Source organism: Gymnodraco acuticeps, unplaced genomic scaffold (assembly GCF_902827175.1).
Source record: "Gymnodraco acuticeps unplaced genomic scaffold, fGymAcu1.1, whole genome shotgun sequence".
In the NCBI taxonomy this organism is placed as follows: Eukaryota; Metazoa; Chordata; class Actinopteri; order Perciformes; family Bathydraconidae; genus Gymnodraco; species Gymnodraco acuticeps.
The window spans coordinates 4,953,821-4,974,325 of record NW_022989768.1 but is presented as its reverse complement, the minus strand read 5'-3'; the positions used below and the strand labels follow the sequence as shown (position 1 = coordinate 4,974,325).

General features: G+C 39.7%; 1 protein-coding gene across 2 annotated transcripts in view; it reads right to left on the bottom strand.

Annotated features, from left to right (window-relative positions):
- The window catches only part of lgr4 (leucine-rich repeat containing G protein-coupled receptor 4), a 34,677-nt gene extending 15,051 nt beyond the window's left edge, over positions 1–19,626 (bottom strand). Inside the window, exons 1-2 of one of the 2 annotated variants that reach the window (XM_034217161.1) lie at positions 18,742–19,626; positions 4,233–4,304 (exon numbers count right to left, since the gene is read on the bottom strand). In XM_034217161.1, coding sequence (XP_034073052.1) covers positions 4,233–4,304; positions 18,742–18,923 — 254 coding nt within the window. In that variant the 5' untranslated portion in view covers positions 18,924–19,626. The remainder of the gene's footprint in view (positions 1–4,232; positions 4,305–18,741) is intronic. The other variant, XM_034217153.1, reaches the window with a different exon arrangement.
- Between the last annotated feature and the right edge of the window lie 879 nt (positions 19,627–20,505).

The window sequence follows — 20,505 nt, the reverse complement described above, 5'->3', positions numbered from 1 at the left end:
AGCCTGAGAATCAATGCTGACTGTGTTAGAAGACCATGTTCCCTTCACGGAGTCTCAACACTGCTTTCTGTTTGTTTCCCTTTAATGTCACTGAAATAGAGACCTCGATCACTGAAACGCATTATTGCATCAACATTAAGGATGAGAGTGAAAATAACAAATAAATTACATGTTTTTACAAGTATATTGTAACCAAATATCCCTCACTAAGGTTTGCCCCCCAACGAAAGCTTGTTTTTCTTTCAATGTATAGTGTTCACAAAAGTTTTAACAGATCTACTGCTGGTAACAATGTGTTAATCCCAATTCACAAATATGTACAATGATATGCAATGCAGACACAAATCGGTAACAGTCTGTAGGCATTACCTATCTTAAGTATGATAGTGTGACCCAAACCCTACATTTGTGTATGAGTATTAGTTATTCAAAAAAGTTTTACTAAAGCATACGTTGCTGTAAGTGTAACATCCAAAAGACTAAACAATAATTGATTGACTAGAGCTAGTCACATAAATCGTATATCAAAATTATAATCTGGTTCTTTTACAGTCGATTTATGACTAACATTAACATGTACATAAGCCACCTATGCTTCAGGTCATTAATTTTGTGTTAAAATAATCAGAAAAGAACTGCCTTACTAGGAAAATTCACATACTTTGAAAAACGTATTTTCTTTATAGTGTCCATGTTGATCAACATGAAGCTGGAAGAGCAACTTCCCACCTCAGGAAATGGGACCATCCGAGGAGCATGTGAATGCACCACTTTGCAGGGGTCTGCACTCCTGAGTGATATTCTAATTCACGTTCTCTACATTGTGATTCACTTTGGGATTTTTGACTCTGCCCTTTTAATTAAATTAAAATCTAGTATGATGCAGTTGAATACAATGTTGCTGTGCTTGTAAATGGAAAGCTTGGTTGAGCTTGACAGGAGAGCAAGTGATTCTGTTATTAAACAGAATAAAGAAAACAGCTTACTTAACTGAATACTAAAAGGTTCTTTGATCATTTTGTTGTTTCTATGTTTTAATTTAACTATGAACATTTAGTTAGAAAATGTTGGATTTGGTGTGACAATTATGTCTTATACAAGACCCCAACAACAGCAGACGCCCTGCTCTGAACTCACAGGCTCTCTTTGCTGTTTGATTTAATGTGGTTGACCAAAGCTGTCAGATGAGGATGTGACTGCTCATTAGCTTTTTAAAGAAGGCTGTCAGTGCAGTTTGACTTGGCTTTGAGACAAACCCATTGAATAGCTTTCAAAGCTGGAATCCACAATTGAAAATACCACTAAATCAACCAAACAATGCGCCTCCACTCAGCCACAATTTGTCAAGAGAATGTCTTGTGACAGCTTAAATAAGAAATAAGAATTTAATTACAAGAACATAATCTGCAGTTATATTCATGACTAGAGTACAAGTTGTAACATTCACACGGATGCCTATAAATTCAAAATGACATGAGTCTTGTCTGCAGCTGTTCAGTCATTCTTGCTTTGCAACATACAGTGACCCATAGGCTGATGTCAATATGACTTCATTTCATGAGAACTCACACAACCAAGAACCTGCAACCATTGTCACAAGCGGCTAACCACTAAATGCAAACATGGTTTGACAAATTATTCAGATATCCTTCAGGTTTCACAACATAAAGAGCTTCTCCTCCTCTTACATCTTTCAGCAGATTCAGTGAACGTCCCCCCAGGCTTCGACGAGTAAAGAAGAATGTGCTAAATCCTGTTGAGGAAAGGCTAAATCCTCTCCTTGTGAAACACCACTCCCACAGGTCTACCTTTGTCAAAGGCAATTCACAAGTAGCCCTGCAGTGCACTCCAACAGAAAAGGGCTACAGACAGGATTTACCACCAACAAATATAAACATTCTTTTTTTTGCAGAAACAATACAATTCATTTTTTTAGTAAACTACTCTTGAATAACCAAAATAAGCTCCCTTCCCCTTTGACACGCTCCCACATGTACAGTGTGCACACCTTGTTGTTGGGATAGGTGGCTGTGATAATCAGCTTGTGACTGCATTTATGTCCATCTTGGCAATGAAGATATTGCAATTTCCAGGAATTATGTAATTATAAGTGAGTTTTTTTAATTACCTGACGAGAGAAGCGTCAGGTAAGTAAAGGAAAGGTTTCATTCATTTTCCCACAGACAGTACTGGAGCACTTCTGCTGTTTGGATCAGCATGGAACCTTCCTGTTTAAATCATCAGTGCAATTTATTAAAAACTATATATTAAACTATCTAGTTATTTGATTACATAAATACGAACCGGTTTCTAAGTTACAAGTCTGTGTCCATAAATTGTCTGGGTTACATGTTAATTTATGGTAATAAAACACATTTTACAACATATTTTACAGCCTGCAGTTTAACATTTATCCTGTATTCTTCTGTAGTTCTAAGTGACCTTGCTGGCCACTTAAAGAGCATTAAAGGTCCTTTGAGAGTGCTACTGTTAGGGTAACTGTGTTGAAGCTGAGCTAGCATCTGCAACAACAAAAAAAACATTGAAATCAAACAGACAAGCTTATTTTTAACAAAACAAATGTGTCTAAAGCTGGAAACACTAGTGTAGAATCCCGATTTGTACTATAATTGATCAGGACAAGAATATCAAAAGAGCATTTCATGCCATACAGTATAACGTTATAATTATTATTGTCACTAGGATTAATTGTAATGATATGGATTTTATGCCATATAATTCAGCCACATTCATACCCAATGAAAATTACCAAGGAAATCTTTATTTATAGCACACATTTCATTAAAATGAGTGCTAGACCATGCGTTTAAATAAGATGAAGAGACAAGAACAAATACACAGCTGCAACAGAAATAAAAATAAAGGTTAAAACAACAACAATAAAATAACAAAATGCACTTTAAATCATTCTGTCAACAAAAGGCAACATATTGACAACAAACTGACCCTCATGTCATTACCACAATTCACAGAAGACACATAGAGACCATTGGTCAGAGATTACTTCAAGACTATAAACAAACCGCTAAGGAAACAGAGAATACCTGTCATCACGTCTGCTGAGCTTTGTGGTGCCTTTGGCAAGAGAGTAAGAGAGCGGAGGAGATTGCGTGACTACGAAGGAAGAAATATTCCTCCCCCGTCTCCGCTCCCGTCCTGTGTGAAGATGCCCCCCTCTCTTTCTCTCCCTGATCTCTTTCTGTCAACTCTTTCTCTCCCTGTCTTTGCCCTCAGGGCCCCCGCTCTGGTTCACTGACACTGCAGCAGCCCTGGAGCCGAAAAGTCACCTAGCAAAGTTCACCGAGACGACTCTGCACATTTGTTAGAGAAGGTTAAACAAACACACATATGCACTAAGGGTATATGTCAATCAATGACACCCTGACGACAGTCCATCCATCATGAGCACCTAGAGGTGAAAAAGGTAGCACTGAGACCTGGTGGGTGTGGGGTGGGGTTATTTTTCACTTGTGTTTCCATGGAAACCATTGTTTTGCCCTCTTCCTTCCTGCCTTGCATACCTCCACACAATACGATGAAAAGTAAATTGCCATTTTGACAAAGCAGATTGGAGTGGTGTATGGAAAAGTGGAAGATTTGGGCAGCTGAAAGATGCACCAGAGCTTAATAAAAATACTACGCTCGCACAGACTATGACACAGTGGAGCTGGAACCGCTGGAGTTTGTTCACCGACTGGTCACTTTGCTTTCTCAGGGCTGCATGTTACCTGATATCAGGTAGACAGATTTTAATCTCTGACTCCCGAGCCAGACAGGGGAGTGTTTAAAGGGCAAAGAAATAACAAACACTCACTAAGATTAGATGTACGCCACTCAACAAAGCCCCAAAGCGCAGATGTGCTGTTGCCACCCTGATAATCCCTTAAAAGCAAAAATCAACACAGGATGTCACATGATCGTTGCTTCAATAAATGATGTCTCACCTCACTTTTTTTTAATTTATTTTTTATTTTATTTTTTAAAATTGAGCTTTACTGCACCTTTTATATTTCATGAATGATTGAGTGACTCGTTACCTCATGTAATGCTGTGCTTATCTTCTTCGGCTGAGAAGAAGGGCATGTTCTGCACCTATACTGTGTGTTCTGCAGTGCAAACTCAAATACCCAGGTGCATATCATAAGCCCTCATGTCAACATTGCAAAGAGTAAATACATCATTAGCAGGAGAAACACGGGGCATGTACTTACAGTTCTTCCAGATAGGGGAGGTTCTTGAACACAAATGCTGGAAGCTCGGTGATGTTGTTCATGCTCAGATCACTGTGGAAACAAATGATCAGTTAGAAACACAGTAAAATCTCTAGCATCCCTTAAAAGATCAGTTTTGAACGCTTTCACTTTGCAAAACCTATTTTGTACCCTTGCCCTAATTTTATATAATTCTTGAATAATTTGGCCATTTAAATTGTTGTATTGCTTTGACTGTGAAGCCCTTCCAGAACTGAAATAAAATTGCAATTAATTATGACAGTCAATAATGAAAATTCTATAATTGTTCTATAAGGCCTTATTTTGCATGCATATAAGACATTAAGATGATGTATTTGACTGCATTAATAAACTATGTTTAGGACAAATGTATACTTGCAGTTTTGTCACCAAACATTTATGGCAAGTCTTTTGATTGTGCCGGCATGACTTCAACCCCGTAAAAAAACGTTGAAAAAGCTCTTCGTTTTAGCCTCAGGGATCTGCATTTTCCAAACCAACTTTCAGGTAAAGATAGGCATGTAGCAGCATGAAAAGTATGCACACAGGACTTGATTTGCTTCCCCACCAAGACTAATATGAATATAGTTTACAATCATCAGTTATCATTGGAAAAAAAATACAAGTATGTGTTACTGGAAATGTTTTGAATGTACCAAAGTGAGGGACTGTCATAGTAAGATTGGACAAAAAATGCTGTCTTGATGAGATCTACACAATGAGGCAAATTCAGCTCTGGATCCTTATCTTGATTGCAGATCCACCAACCTGCTTCAAAGACCCCCCACGTCAAAGCCATATGTAAAGAGACAGCACATATCAAGACTGAAAAAACATCCGGGATACACAAATGAAGCACCCCCTGCCCCCCTTTCACTCTCCACTTGGCCATCTTGAATTTCACTGCCAGATCTCCCCAGGACCTTGTGTGTGGGCCCCTGAATCCTACAAGGATCATATTGCCCTTCCTCTGCACTCCCAGCTACACACACATGCGCTGAAGTCTTAAAAAGCAGGCCCTGACAGAACCCTCATCATCTCTGCGACCTGTGTCCTATCTCCACTTACCTGGTTATCCAATTACCATACACACTGTGCAGCAACAACAAAACTTCCATCAACATCCACCCACTTCTATCCTTCTTTCCTACCCAGATGACATCTCTGGTGGTGTTCTGCATCCACTGCTGCAGATCTGCCACCACTAGTGGTCAGCTGGAAACATCCCTAACCACATTTTAAACCGTTTGTCTAAATCTTCCGCAGACTGTTGACTGGTCTGAGCCACATGCAGGCTGGGAGTATGGGAGGCCTCTATCACACTTCCTCCCTCCCTCTGTGTCTGACTGCTTTACTCATCAATGTCCATGTTATATGGAAGGGACACTAAAAATGCAGCTGTGATAAATGATGACAAGCCTAAATGCTTCGACAAACAGGTATCAGTAAATGTCTATCCCATGTGTCATTTGGCTTCATTTTAGCAGACATGAAGCAGAGAACCGGAGAAAGGTAGCAGACGCTTTAAGAAACCAAAGATATAGCTTTTAAGACAAAGCATGAAGATATTCTTAAGGTCAAGTACAATCCAAAAAAATATCTTAGTTAACGTAGAAAATCTTGTGCCATGAATTTAAATTATTCTTTTGAATGTTCAATAAAAAGGTCAAGATGGGCCAATTATATGATTTTCAGTAGTCGAGTAGTGATCATAAGTAAAGAATTATCAACCAACTTACTGAAAGTGCTCAGAAAGAATGGGATGAAAAGCATTTACACTTGAACTTATCACTCTGTTGTCTGAACAATCTGGGAACATTTTAGTTTTTGTTCATAAAGAGGTTTCTGGTGCATTTCCACTGCAGGGCCTCACACGGCTTACTACGGTATCAGGGCTCAACGCTAACTTTTAAAAGTGGTTGCCAGGCTGGCAACCAGACATCAGCTTTTGGTTGCCAAAACTGAAAATACGGTTGCCATTTTTAGTCACCTTATATTTTAAGATACTATACAGTTATACATCAACCTAATAATGAACATGTGACACAAAATAATGTTCAAATGCTTTACATTAAGTAATTAACACAATTATTTGAAACTTAAGTGGTAGGAAGTTTGTCCACCCTCAATTGCTGGTATACTAAATACCAGTAGTGCAGCTGCTGTCATGTTCTTCACAGATCCCTCACAAAGTTTTGTTTAGCACTTTTATTTTGGTAGTAATAAGATCGGGACTCTTATTTTGAAGGAACCTTTACCGGAAGTGAATGCACAACGAAGCAGAGGCCATTTCTCTATAGAGTGGTGAAGTCCCTCCCCTTCCGGGGGACCTCCATGGGACCTTATTTCGGAAAAATTATGTATTGAAGTCAATGGAGAGAGAAAGATTATCTTTCGATCCCGTTTGAATTGTGACACAAATTACACATATGATGTAGATAGATTCTATCTATATGGCGCTGATCTTAGCTATCTCTTAGTGGAGGAAAACAATTGTGACATCACTTACGCGACTCTGGGATTTGTAGTCTTTCTAGTTGCGTATTTTTCATAGTCTTATATTTCAACATTTTTACGACAAACTGTGACTTTTTTGACATGGAAATTATTTTTTAAGATTGACAAACATAATATGTGTAATTCATGGCACAATTCAAACGGGATCGAAAGATAAGTTCTCTCTCCATTGACTTCAATACATTATTTTTCCGAAATAAGGTCCCATGGACCGGAAGTAGATGGGCGTGACTTCGCCACTCTATCGCGAGTAGAGATGTCCCGATCCGATCACGTGATCGGGGATCGGAGCCGATCACGTGATTTTCAAAAGATCGGAATCGGGAGAAAAAAATCGGGGATCGGGAATTTTTTATTTTATAAATTATTATTTTTTTATTTAATGTTACAAAACTAAAATGACCATGTTCACGTCTTAAAGTCATCCTCAGGCCTTAGTTTTGGTTTAAAATCACACAACATCATGTATGTGTTGCTTCTTTTGGGCTTGTTTTCATTTGCTTATTTCTCTCAAATCTGGCAACAGAGTGGGTGCAGTGTCTAATAGTAGCAGTAAGCTAACGAGAGGCTACGTTCAGCTGGTGAGTCGGGAGTTGGGACAGAGAAAATGTCAGGAGTTTGGAAGTATTATAAAATTGAAAGCAAAGGCAGTGTAACAGCCAGATGCAATGTTTGCAAGGCGGAGGTTCCGCGTGGTGGAAAGAACAGAGCTACGTTCAACACGACCAATCTAACACGCCGCCTGAGAAACAAACACCAACAACAACACGACGAGTACACAGCGGCCACTCAGGGAACGGCACTGACACAACCAACACTTTCAGAGACTTTTAAAAGGAAAGAGAAACTGCCCCAGAACAGTGAAAAGGCCAAAGAAACAACAGCCAAGATAGCTGAATTCATCGCGTTGGATGACCAGCCGTTATCTGTTACCTTTTTTTTCTCATTGCATAAAGATCGGATCGGGAAAAATCGGTATCGGCAGATTGTCAAAATCAAATGATCGGAATCGGATCAGGAGCAAAAAAAGGTGATCGGGACATCCCTAAATCGCGAGTACACATGCTGCAACTATTTCAAGTACTACGTCATAGAGTGGCGCAGAATGCTGGGCATTTAACATGCATTTAAACAGTCCTTTGGCGCCACTCGATGACGTAGTATACTTGAAATACTTGCTCTGCAGCATGTGTACTCGCGATTGAGAAACGGCCACAATGTACATATAGAGTGGCGAAGTCACGCCCATCTACTTCCGCCCCATGGGACCTTATTTCTGAAAAATTATGTATTGAAGTCAATGGGGAGAGAAAGATTATCTTTCGATCCCGTTTAAATTGTGCCACGAATTACACATATGATGTTTGTCAATCTTAAAAAATCATTTCTATGTCAAAAAAGTCACAGTTTGTCTTAAAACTGTTGAAATATAAGACTATGAAAAATACGCAACTAGAAAGACTACAAATTCCAGAGTAGCGTAAGTGAATTTAGCTAGCTGACATTAACGTTACACATTACACTCGTGTTACTCACCGAAACCTTGTAAAGCCGGTCCCGCATGCTGGAACCGACTACTCCCCTTTTGTGTATGTACAGTTCTCAACATGGCCAGACTTGTAGTGATTTTCACCTCTTTTAATACTTTCGCTTCATTCTGAAAGAAAGAGGTGAAATGTGCTAACGTGACGGCCATCTTGGTGTTGGTGACGTATGCGAGACTAGAGTTGTAGTTCATTGAGCGCTTCACACAAAAAAATGTGTTGCTTCACAGTTTTACGGCACATTTTTATTTTTTTTACTTGCAAAATTATCTTTTAAATTGACAATCATATGTGTAATTCGTTGCACAATTCAAATGGGATCAAAAGATAATCTTTCTCTCTCCATTGACTTCAATACATACTTTTTCCGAAATAAGGTCCCATGGAGGTCCCCCGGAAGGGGAGGGACTTCACCTCTCTATATATTTCGCCTCCCAAGACTTTACACATTTTCCTCTTTGCTTTTCGTTCGGGTTCATCTTGCGCTTTATCAGTTGAATCACTTTGAACATTCATTTGAGATGTTGACGGGTTGGCCGAACTTTTTACCCCACAGTCAAACAACTTAATTTGCTTTGCCATTTTTTGTAAAACAAACAAACGGCGCACGTGAGTAAACGTGCATCGCTTTCTGGCTCCGTAATCACACCAATGCACGTGCAACTTAAGTATCAGGTTCCGACTGGTCACAACAAAAATTAAATATCACTCTTAATTAGTGGTGCACGATAATTATCGGCCCGATAATTATCGGTCCGATATTAGGAATTATGACGTCATCCCGATAAACCCGATAAAAGTATTAATAGCCCCGATAATATACAATATATTTTTTGGGTAAAAAAAGAAAAAGATACTGTGGTGGATTGGGATGAGGGGGGCGCTTGTTTTTCCCTCGGCTCCTCCCGTTTTGCCAGTACTGTGGTATTAGTGGTTTAGGAAGAGGGGAGTTTTTCACAAATCCAGCGCTCCCTAACTCATGCCTGGCTGTGACGTAAATGGTGTGCGGCCGTGAAGCCAGGACAGTAAACAAACATGTCGCCGGTAGTATGGGACTATTTCAAAGTTTCAGAGTTAGCTAGTTCGCTTGCTATTTGTATTAACAAATGCAATGCAGAAGTTCCACGAGGAGGGAAAAAGGCAACGAGCTATAATACTTCCAACCTGATTAGTCACCTGAAACATCGCCATCGCTACGATGGTGTGTTAAAAGCGTACGAAGACGCCTGCGCTGCTAAACTAGCGGCGAATCCAAAGCCAGCTGCAAAGGCACCGGGGCTTTTACCTATCGACGAGGCTTTTCAAAAAGGCAAGAAGTTTGCCAGAGACGACCCCAGGGTTAGTTTTGTTCATAGTAGTAATGCTCATGTCATTTGCTCACTACTAGTCTTTTTTTACCACCAGGTGTGCAAAAACTACAGGTACATTTAATATATATATATATATATATATTATATTATTATCGGTTATCGGTATCGGTCTTGAGAAGCAGGAAGTTATCGGTATCGGTTTCAAAAAACCAATATCGTGCATCCCTACTCTTAATACAACAAATAATTCACATGTATCTATTTTGGGGTGCACATTTTGCTGTCCTTATTTATTTATGTTAAAAACATAACATAACAAACTGATGGCAACCAAAGGCCAAGAAGTGGTTGACATTTTTTCTGAATGGTTGCCTGGTAGGCCAGGCTCCCTTTATGCTGCGTTTCCATTACAGTTTAGTAGCTGGGGCAGTAACTATAGTAACGCAGTGTATGCGGAGCCGTGACGTCATCTTCAATGGGAACCACAAAACTAGGGATGCTCCGATCGATCGACCACCGATCGATCGGAGCATCGGGTCACTCATTACTGGATCAGTGAGCTGCATGAGACGGATACTGACAGGCTGTCAGGAGAGAGAGAGAGAGGGGGAGAGAGGAAAAGAGAGAGCTTCTGCTAATTTCTCCCGTGTTATTATCCAAAGTTAATGTAAACTTGAATAATGTACTTCATTTGAATGTAATAATTATGTTGGTTGTTGTTTGTGGAAGCGCCAGTGAATGAGCCCCATTAACTGAGTTTTAAACATCACTTTAAATGGAAGATTCCCATAGGCCGCGCCCACTCGATTGGATCAGTGATCGGCCGATACTGATTCCGGCGATCGGCCCCAAAATTGTCGATCGGAGCATCCCTACACAAAACCAACATCAGCCGTTAGCTGTTAGCACTCAGAGCTCACAGCTCTTCATATCTGTTCAGAAACTAGACAAGGTACAAACCACAGACTGTCTGTGTCATGGTGATTACAGTCGCTGGTTTATTTATGTCTGTATAGTAGAGATGTTAAGATTCACCGATTCGCATCAGTGCACCGGCATAAACGTTCAAGATGCGAGTGCACCGGTTGAAAGAGTGCACATCGGCTACAGTTTGGGTTGAACCGGGTTGAACTCGCGATGCATCGATGGCGTAGCATCTTTGCATCGGTAAAAAACCGATTCATTCATATAAAATCCCCTCATCTTGTCAACGCTCAGCAGAGACGATCTTTGATATTTGCTTCGCCACTACGGAGGCCGAGAGTCTCAGTTATCAACACACACGGAAGTCGAGGAGAAAGAGAAACACAGCGCACCGAAAAATACCTACAAATCAAACGTTTGGCAACACTTCGGATTGTTCAAGAAAGACGGTGTAATAGTCCTTTATGTTAGGCTATATAGTTGACCGCAGGTCATGGAGAGTAATAAGGTATCCGTAGACTTTTGTATGAGGTATCTTTATTACTTAACAGGTCTACAGCCAGGATACATAGATCCGTCCAGATGCGGGCTTGCATACACACAGTATCACTCCGCAGCCGCACCCCATCAGTAACGTCCTGATGGTATATGTGCGCGGCACAGACGGTCAACTTGAAAAATCGCTCGCAAATTGTTAACGATGCCGAGCCGATTTAAAGTACACAAGTAGTACGAGGAACTTAGCGACGCACATAAAGAGTCGACATGGGGTCTGCGGCTGAAAAGAGAAACCTCAAAGTTAGACATATGAGTTAAATCACTCAGTGAGGTGTTCTGTCAGAGAGAGTGGTGTTTAGTTTACAGCAGCCTGTGACGGCCAATAATAATTTAAATGTATTCCTCACTGTAAGCAGTTATGAAATACCTGTTTGTGAAAGGTTATTTGTATTCTTTATTGTTCATATAGAACCCACCGCTTTCTGCTCACTGGTGAGCCTATGAATGAGTGTTAAGCACATCAGGCTGGCAGCTGTATGGGCATTGCTCTATGGTAGCTGTTATTTGCACATTGTTAATCATGAGCAATGCATCCTTACATTGTTTAACTGTGAGGTGTTATACAATTGTACTCTGGAGAGCTTTTAAAGGTAAAAAAATAAACGGCATGATGGGATGTGCAGTACCAAATATGTAAAGCACTTTTTTGTTAATGTATGATTTGCTGCATATAAGGAATAAAACAAAAATCCTCTGTCGTACCAAATTGAAGTATCATTATTTTTGCATCGTGTTGAATCGCATCGTATCGCACCGAATCGCATAATGTTGAATCAAATCGTATCGAACTGTATCGCAACAGGGGTGTATCGTATCGCATCGCCTGGTGTTTCAAATGTATCGTTAATGTATCGTATCGTGGCAACGTATCGAGATGCGCATCGCATCGGCCTCAGTGATGGAGATGCACATCCCTACTGTATAGGCCGTTGTTGTGAGTGTGGACGGTCGGAGCGTATACAACGTTAGCTTAGCCAATCTCCTTTCAGAAAACACGCATTTTAAAAAGGTTTTTCGCCTGCCGTCTTGTCTGCAGACTTGTCAAAGCATTAATTCATGGTTTTTACTAACCGGTATCAGTATGTTGTTTTTCTTCGTCATCATTTTGAAACGTGTATTACAATTAAATCACGGTAAAATATGTTCATTTTGTTGTAGTTATAGCCCCCTTGCCAGCGATTCTCTCACTAGTTTAGCATATTCAGCCCAGTTGTTGGCCCAGAAAGAACCACGATTTTGGAGGGCCAGAAAAACTGTGAAAAAGAACCCGTTAGCCGGAACTACCCCTAGTGGAAACACAACAAAAAAACGGGCCGGGTTTGGCACGGCACACTTAAACCGTGCTACGCGCTGCAGTGGAAATGCGCCAGTTTAGTCTACACAGGTAGTCACTCTGGACACCTGACAAACTGTATATTCATATATTTTCATCTATTACATCTGGTTCAAGGTTTACCACCAACAGTGCAACACAATAAAACAGAAAAAATAGTACAAATGAAATACAAAAAGTCACTCAACCTGATGTGAAGATTAACAGATCTGCAGAAAACAAACTCCAAATATATTCTGAAACATTCTCATGATGTGAACACAGCTTGACAGTCCTGACCTGTGACCAATTCAGTTTATGGGAAAACATTTCACATTTAACTAAAGGCCAGGTCAAGGTCAGGTCTAGGTCAAGAGAAATGTTGACCCATATAGAAGTCCAACAATGCCCAAATCTGTTTGTAAGTACTGGCCTGGTTATAGCGTGTTTACCAAATATAGAATTACGAATCACTAATGAATCAAACCCTTACAAACAAAGAGCCTCATTGTTAATAAATATGTTTATCTAATTACTATTAGTATAACTATTTGACAAAAAGGACAAGTTGGAAAACTGGTAAAAATGTTCCAGGAACACAGTAGGCTTTATAATTCCAAAGAGAAATCAGGCCCTTACTAAAGCTTGTCACATGACCAAACCAAACAACCAGGAAAGGACTTAGATTAGGGTCTTAGCCAAGAAGTAAGAAAGTGCAGTGACATGACTTAAGAGTTCAGCGGCTCCTGCAGGAGGTTTCACCAGGAGGACAAGCAGGAAGCAGTTCACAAATCAAGCCTGTGTGGCAGGCAGAGGAATAACAAACGCAGTCCTGGTGAAAAAAGGGCACATGCTTTGAACAAGGACCCCATGGTCTGATAAAATTCAATATTTCAGCCTTTATGAGGGGTGTGCAGAAAAATCGATTCACATAAGAATTGCGATTCTATCTCTGCTGATTCAGAATCGATTCAGAAATTCCAAGAATCAATTCACGTTTTCTTTTCAAACCACATTTTTCAGTCTTGCCGCAACGCTGTTTTCAATTTTTTTCTACGGCGTGAGCTCCGTAATGTCCCGCTAACATGGCACTTAGACTTTATGCAGGACCAGAGAATAAAGACACGGCAACTAAAGCTTCCCTTGTAACGTGTTTATTTAAGGGATAATGTACAGTGAGGCGGTCATTATGATCAAGATCCCTCCGCTTTGCGTCGGGCTCCTGATCTGCCTGTCGGTGTTCTTTTGCCCATAATGACCAAGTCGCTGCACATAATCCCGCTTATTACATGGCCACAATCTCAACAAAGTAACGATATGACTCCCAATATTAATTTAAATGCTTTTATAGATTTAGAAAAAATGTGTATTGATTTAAAATATAGTAGGCTATTATTGATTTAAAATGACATGCATCCGCTAACAAAAATAGTCCGTTGTCACTGTTTGAACTACGTAGTAATGGCAGGAACTGCTTCGATAGCGTTTTTGCGGACCTTTTTGATTACAGATTTGAAAACATCGTTGCTTGCTTTAAAAGTAGCACAATTCATTATGTCAAACCTTCGAAAGTATCTAGATATCGCTGCCCTAATGCCAAAGTAACTGGCAACTGAATATGTTTTGCCGTTTGATGTCTGGACCGTTGCGTAAAAAGGAGGGTTTCTGCCGTTACTTCTCCGCTGTTTTCTTGTCCCAGTTCGAAAAGCAAACTTTTCGGCCAAACTGTATACAGTTAAATCGACCGGACTTCTTTCTGCAGATGTGAGCTTCCTTAACAACGGTCAATAAATCCTTGACAGCGATCTGTCTGTACTGGATTAACAACATGTCACGTGTTCTGAATTGACCATTGACCAGCTGTCAGACGCTCTTCTGGTCTTCCATTTTTTTAAACACCTACACATTCCTTTATAATGATCTTTGTCTCTTCTGACATCATGATAGAGGCTGGGTAAAAAGAATGAAAACATTGTTTTGTAGATAATTTAACCATCAGACTGACCATACAGTCCTCGTATCCTTTCCTACTGTATGTTACAGAAAAGTAGAGAACATGTGATGTGTCATATGTAATTTCCAGTAAAATCATATACCAGGACATGTGAAACATTGTTCTGGTAAACGGATGAACCATTATCAGTGTAAGAGGTTTATTCAACGGCAGATAACCACAGCAACAGGTCTCTTGCTGTGTGCTACATTACCAGTTAACTTTAGGGAAACCTAGCCATGTGTTCAACTGACTATTGCAAGGGCTATTGCTTAATGTGTAATAGGGCTGTGCAATTAATCGTATTTTAATCTCGATTACGATTTTGGCTTGCAGCAATTACGAAAACAGCTGGTCAGCTGATAGACGTTAAGGACTAACGTTTATAATAAATACATTTGTATTTATTTTAAGATCTTTTCATACAATAATACGTATTGGGATCATTTGTATTAATGTGGACCGGAGGGAGAGGGTGACGAGCATAAGTTTCACTTTCCTTTTTTATTTCAATTCCAACTTTGGTCATGAAGAATATGTTTCTCTGTTGTCCACGTTTATAAAGCATAAGCCAACAACATCAGAGCACGGTGCAGAGTCTCTAGATGAGTTTAAAGTAGTCCATCATTCTTATTATAAATGCATGTTGTAGTCCGCTGTATAGAAAACTGTAGTTTCCCCACAGCAGACACATTCATGACGTCCGCTGGCGCATCATAAATACGTCGGATAGTGAAAGTGCAGTCGGATTCTCAAAGCACCGCAGTCTCTTCTCCTAAATCCTTTTGAATTCTCCTATCCACTATTCCTTAACCCCGTGACATTTCACACAGAGGTCAAGGAATAGACGATAGGAGCTGATTTTTGGACTATTCGACTGCAACCCAGATCTTTGTCTGATTCTTGGCTTTGAAAATCTGGCATAACAGACTTTTTCCCCCATGTATTGTAATTAGGCTCTAACCTTATTTTTACTACCCACAAGACAAGCGTAATTGTGTCACCCCACAAATAATGCATCACTCCATTCACACTAGAGTTCTGACCAACAAACCTTAAATAATGTTTTATGCTTGAATACTGGGCACAAGAATAACAAAAAAACAGAAACCGTTATCAGTTAGAAACGGTGTGATGGGGAGGGTAATAGGTGTATGAGTGAAGGAAAGGGTCGGGGACTCAGAGAGAGAGAGGGGGGGTGTGGCGTTAATATTCGCCCATCCACAAGTCATCCTGTTTGGTAGTGGGAACCACTGACTGGCTCCTTTCACCTCTGCTGACCAAGAACAAAAGTATCATTCATTTAAAAATGGGTTGAGGGCACCAATGGTGAAGCCGGCAAGCTCCACCAGCAGAGTGTAAGACCCCTGACAAAACCCCTCCTTTTCCTTTATGTCTCAACCTTGTGCACTTTGGAAAAGGATCTAACACTATAAGGATGTCATTTGGAAATCTCCCTCTTGCTCACAATGCACAAGAAACGCAGACACTGTACCAATAACTTGTGGCAGGTAAACTACATACCTTTTCAAGGAGTGTTTGCTTTGTTACTGGCTGAGGGGCCTCCTCTTTTCTCTCATCTGCTTTTCTGTGACAGCACCGTTTCCATTACAGTTGCCAACATTCAAGCCCCTGTGGGCTGCAGGTAAGAGTCCACTCCAAAATTGTCCCATGATTTATTGCAAAATGTGTGGATTTCCATAAGACATACATTTGTTTTTCTAAAACAAAAGTTAAATTAACAATAGAGAATCAACAAATACATTAATATGTTTCCTTGTAATGAGGACTTATTGACCTTGGGTAAAGATAAGCTTACAAAAACAACCTTGCATCTCTCTGTTTTTTTTTTGTAATCATTTGTCGTATCATACCTTCTTTACTGTTCCTAGGCTATATTTTTGTTAGCCTTACAGCATATTTTCAACACATGATGTCTGCAAACAAACATGTATGTTTAGTTTAAATGTTGCAGAGACAAAACACTGATATATAAGCTGTTTTCTTTACACATCAGCAGCATACCATTGTGGGAGCATTAGCTCTGAGAAAAAGGAGCCCTTGCAGCTGCAATATGTCTCACTAATCCATCATGATCCCTAACCCCAGTGCTCCACATACAAAAGATGGAGGGAGTGGGAGAGGACAACTTAGGTTCAAGAGACCAGGAGAACAAATGAGAGAAGGACAGAGAGAGGGACAGACAACCTTTCACATACTTTTAAGAGGTTGAGGCTAATACATGAGGCAGTTCAGTGCGTAAAACCTGTCACAGAGCATTTAGATAAATGTGCAGAGCAGATAGAAGAAAACAACATACCGTTTTCTATTTATGCATAAAAAGGCCAGTAGAGTGGTAGTAAGGGCTGCGATATCATTTTAAGAAAACATTGCTTCATGTTGCGATTGAGATGTCCGACTGCACATAAGAAAAACTATTTATCTAGAAGTGTGACATGAGTATGGAGCTTGGCATATGAAGCCACCGTTTAATTTACCCAAAACTTCCCTAACAATAGTGATTTCAAGCGCCACAATCGCTTCTAATGTAGCATGGCTTTGTCCACCATTCTTACAAGGTGGCAAAAAAGAAACACAGAGGTTTTCCCACACAGGGATAAAACGTAACACTTTGAGGCAAGGTTACATTGGAATAGCCTTAAGGTTAACTTATGAACGAAATAGCAATAGTATTTTTATTTAGACAAGTGCCTGTGTAAACTTAAAATCATAACCTCTTATATTCATTCTTTGTGAGGGAGCAAAGTAATTACAAAAGCCACACTAAATTGCTGTTTTCAATGCCGTTGCAGAGGTGGTTACTTAAGTTTATGAGTTTATGATTAACCCAGAGATTGTGAAACAAACTCAGGCGTTTCTTCATGGGGCAATCATCAACTGTATCTCTGCACCCACCCATAAAAACATCTGACCTACCTGCTGCACATTTTGTCCCATTTCAAAAAAATTAAATGAGCTCTTACACAAAGCAGTACTTAACTCTAAGTCGGACTAAATCAAATAATGGAAAAAGCTTGACTCTTAATTATGTTGTACTGAACATAATGTTGGCTACAGTCCAATGAGCATTACTCATGTAAATTGGGCTAGATTGTGACCTCAGTACTCAGTTCATTACCTGGTGGTTAAGTCACATTGCATTTCCTAACCAACTTTTAGGTGGAAAGAAAAGCATTACATTTTTACCTTTTATCCAGCAAGGGATTGCTTTTTTAAAAGCTATTTTCATGGTCCCTTTAGTGTGTTCAATTAAAAAGTGTTTCAAGTACCAATGTTTGAATTGAATATTTTTACAGACTTGAGAGTTTTTGCCATACACAATATCTAAATCATTCATAGTATTTATTCAAAACACATACATTTGACAATACAACCTGCCAAGGACAACACGTAAAAAAATATGTAGGAGTGATGGGGTCACAAAAGGGCTAACCCATATCATGTCAATCATAAAAACATCATAAAACATATCAAGAGCTGAAACAACTTGTTGATCAACAACAACTATCTGCAACAATTCTGATAATTGATTAATCATTTAGTCTTTAATTAAACTAAAACATTCAAAATGCACTCAGACTCTTAAATATAATTGTAATTGCAAATGATTTAGGACTGCATGTAGACGGGACCATGGCTCTGGAAAAAAGTTGTAGACATGTTTTACTATTTTGAAATGTTATAGACTAAATGCCTCAACTAACGCTATTTTCAATATCAATCAACATGGTTATTGTGTTCACTATTAATTGCTCAGTCTAACAATTGTCAAAAAGTAGTGATACAGGTCCATTATCATTTCCTGGAATCAGTGTAACAAAAACAAAACCTTAACTTTTCGGTCCACTATTATAGATGACAAAGAAAATAATCAAATCTAAATTATCAAGATTCTGTTACCAGTTTCTAGGTGATTTTTTATGATTGTTTCAACTTTAAAATGGATCTACTGAAAATGTAGCCTATAGGCAATAATAGCATCCCTAAATTAAACATGTCATAAACAACATGAGCAGAAACTGTTGGGCTGCAAAAGAAAGTTTGTGACAAGTTGTCAAGAACTTTGTCACCTAACTCTTAGGTATAACACGTTAAATAAAGATTAGAAACTCTGCTTTTCTTTACATCATCATCAGGATTTTTTTTCTCTGGTGGGCCAAAAGTTAACCCCATGATGTTGAATGCCCAATTATTCACTTGTGATGTAAACACAACACAATCCAATACTTAGGCCTTTAGAGTGGGGCATGTATAGTGCACAGACATGTTGTAAGGTTGTTGTTCCCTGTGGATGTTGGTCAGTACTTACAGGTAGTAGGTGAAAGTACTGAGCCCGGTCGGGACGGTGGTCAGCCCCCTCCCGGAGCAGTCTGCACCCCCATCTTCATCGCAGCTGCATGAGGGCGAGCACACGGCCGTCGACTGTCCTTGACCGGTGACACCAGGGCGAAGGAAACACCACAAACATATCCAAAACAAGTCCACACGCATTTTCTCCTCGTCGTTTCAGGTGAAAGCGATAAAAAGGAGGCCTTTCTTTGTGGTTTAATCTATTCCGGACGTCGACTTCTCATGTGGTTGGTCGGCTGAGGCATGAAGAGATGAAGGCTAACCGACGCTTTTCACACAAAACAAAATAAAACGTCCGAGCACTTCATACATTCACAAGCCAAACCAACAAATATCCACGTAAGGGTTTTAGCTAGCGTTAACAACCAAACATTGTCTCCGAAGACGAGTGTTTTACCTTGCAGTGAAACATTTCTCAACCCCCCGTGTGTCGTATTAGTCCATGAAAAATAAAGTAGCAGAGCTTGTGGCGACAAGAGCGGTAGCCTACCTTGCGTTTTTTGCGTTTTCGCTGTCCCATTAAATAATCAACAAAATAAATAAAGCCCAAACCAGCAGTGCCTGCTAATGCGTCGCTAACAGGCTGATCTGGTCGCGGGGAAATGCTCAGCTAAACACACCGGGTTTGTTTCCTAACAGGAGATCACCGACAGTGTTCAGCCATTCCTCACGTTCCCCTCCTCTGCTCCTGACATCAACAGCATGCTTGTGGCTCTGCAGGCACCCTACCGGACAACCTGCAGCACTGGGCCTGTGCAACACTCAGACCTGCACCACAACGTCACTGCTGCCATCCGCTGCACACTCACCAGCCGGGGGGAAGAGGCAGGTAAAAGTGACACAACTATGGAGATCCAGTTTAGTTCCAGAGAAACGTATCAGTGCATTTCCTGTTAAACACTCTGTTTGCCCTGTTTCAAAAGCAGCGGGGGTGGGAGTTGTAGCTACTCGGGCCCTTTGATAAAAAGTAGGTTAATACCACACTAATAGTGGAAGGAGGCAGAAGTTATTCATACATTCCAGTTTCTCTTGGAATAAAATCAGACTGTAAATTTTACATTGATATTCAGTTTAATATGTAATATGACATCTGTCACATAAGTATGTATAATACCTTGCTTTATATCTTGTTGTAGTTCATTTGTAAATTCAACGTATATTATCTAGCCTACTTTCTTGTTTATTTCTTGTCTTTTAATTTGTATTGTACAATACAATGTCTTTTTATGCTGCTGCAACACAAACATTTCCCAAATTGGGATCAATAAAGTACTATTTATCTTATCTTATTGTGATTAGCAGCATTTATGTCTAGCATAACAAAAATCAAATAAACAAAGACATAATGTAGCAAAATGTTTTAGACCTTTCAAAGTTAATTTTACAGATTTAAATTGATGATATGGGGTAAAATAATAAGCAATATTCAGCTGGTATACATTGATATATGTGACTCCTTTAAACACACAGGCAATGCATCACATTTAATTGTGTTTATACATATTTTTAATGTAAAATATTTTTTTTGACGAGTAACAGGCAATAGCCTAAAATACAAAAGAAAAATAAGGGGGAATAAAAATACATTATGGCCAAATTATGTGTTTGTTCCATTTAAGATACAAAAGAAAGGTGTGTGGGTTGGAAACAAGCACAAGTTATTTTACTTTATGCTACAGTTAACCAGTTAAGCCCAGAGCCTGTTTTTCAGGTCTCAGGCTCG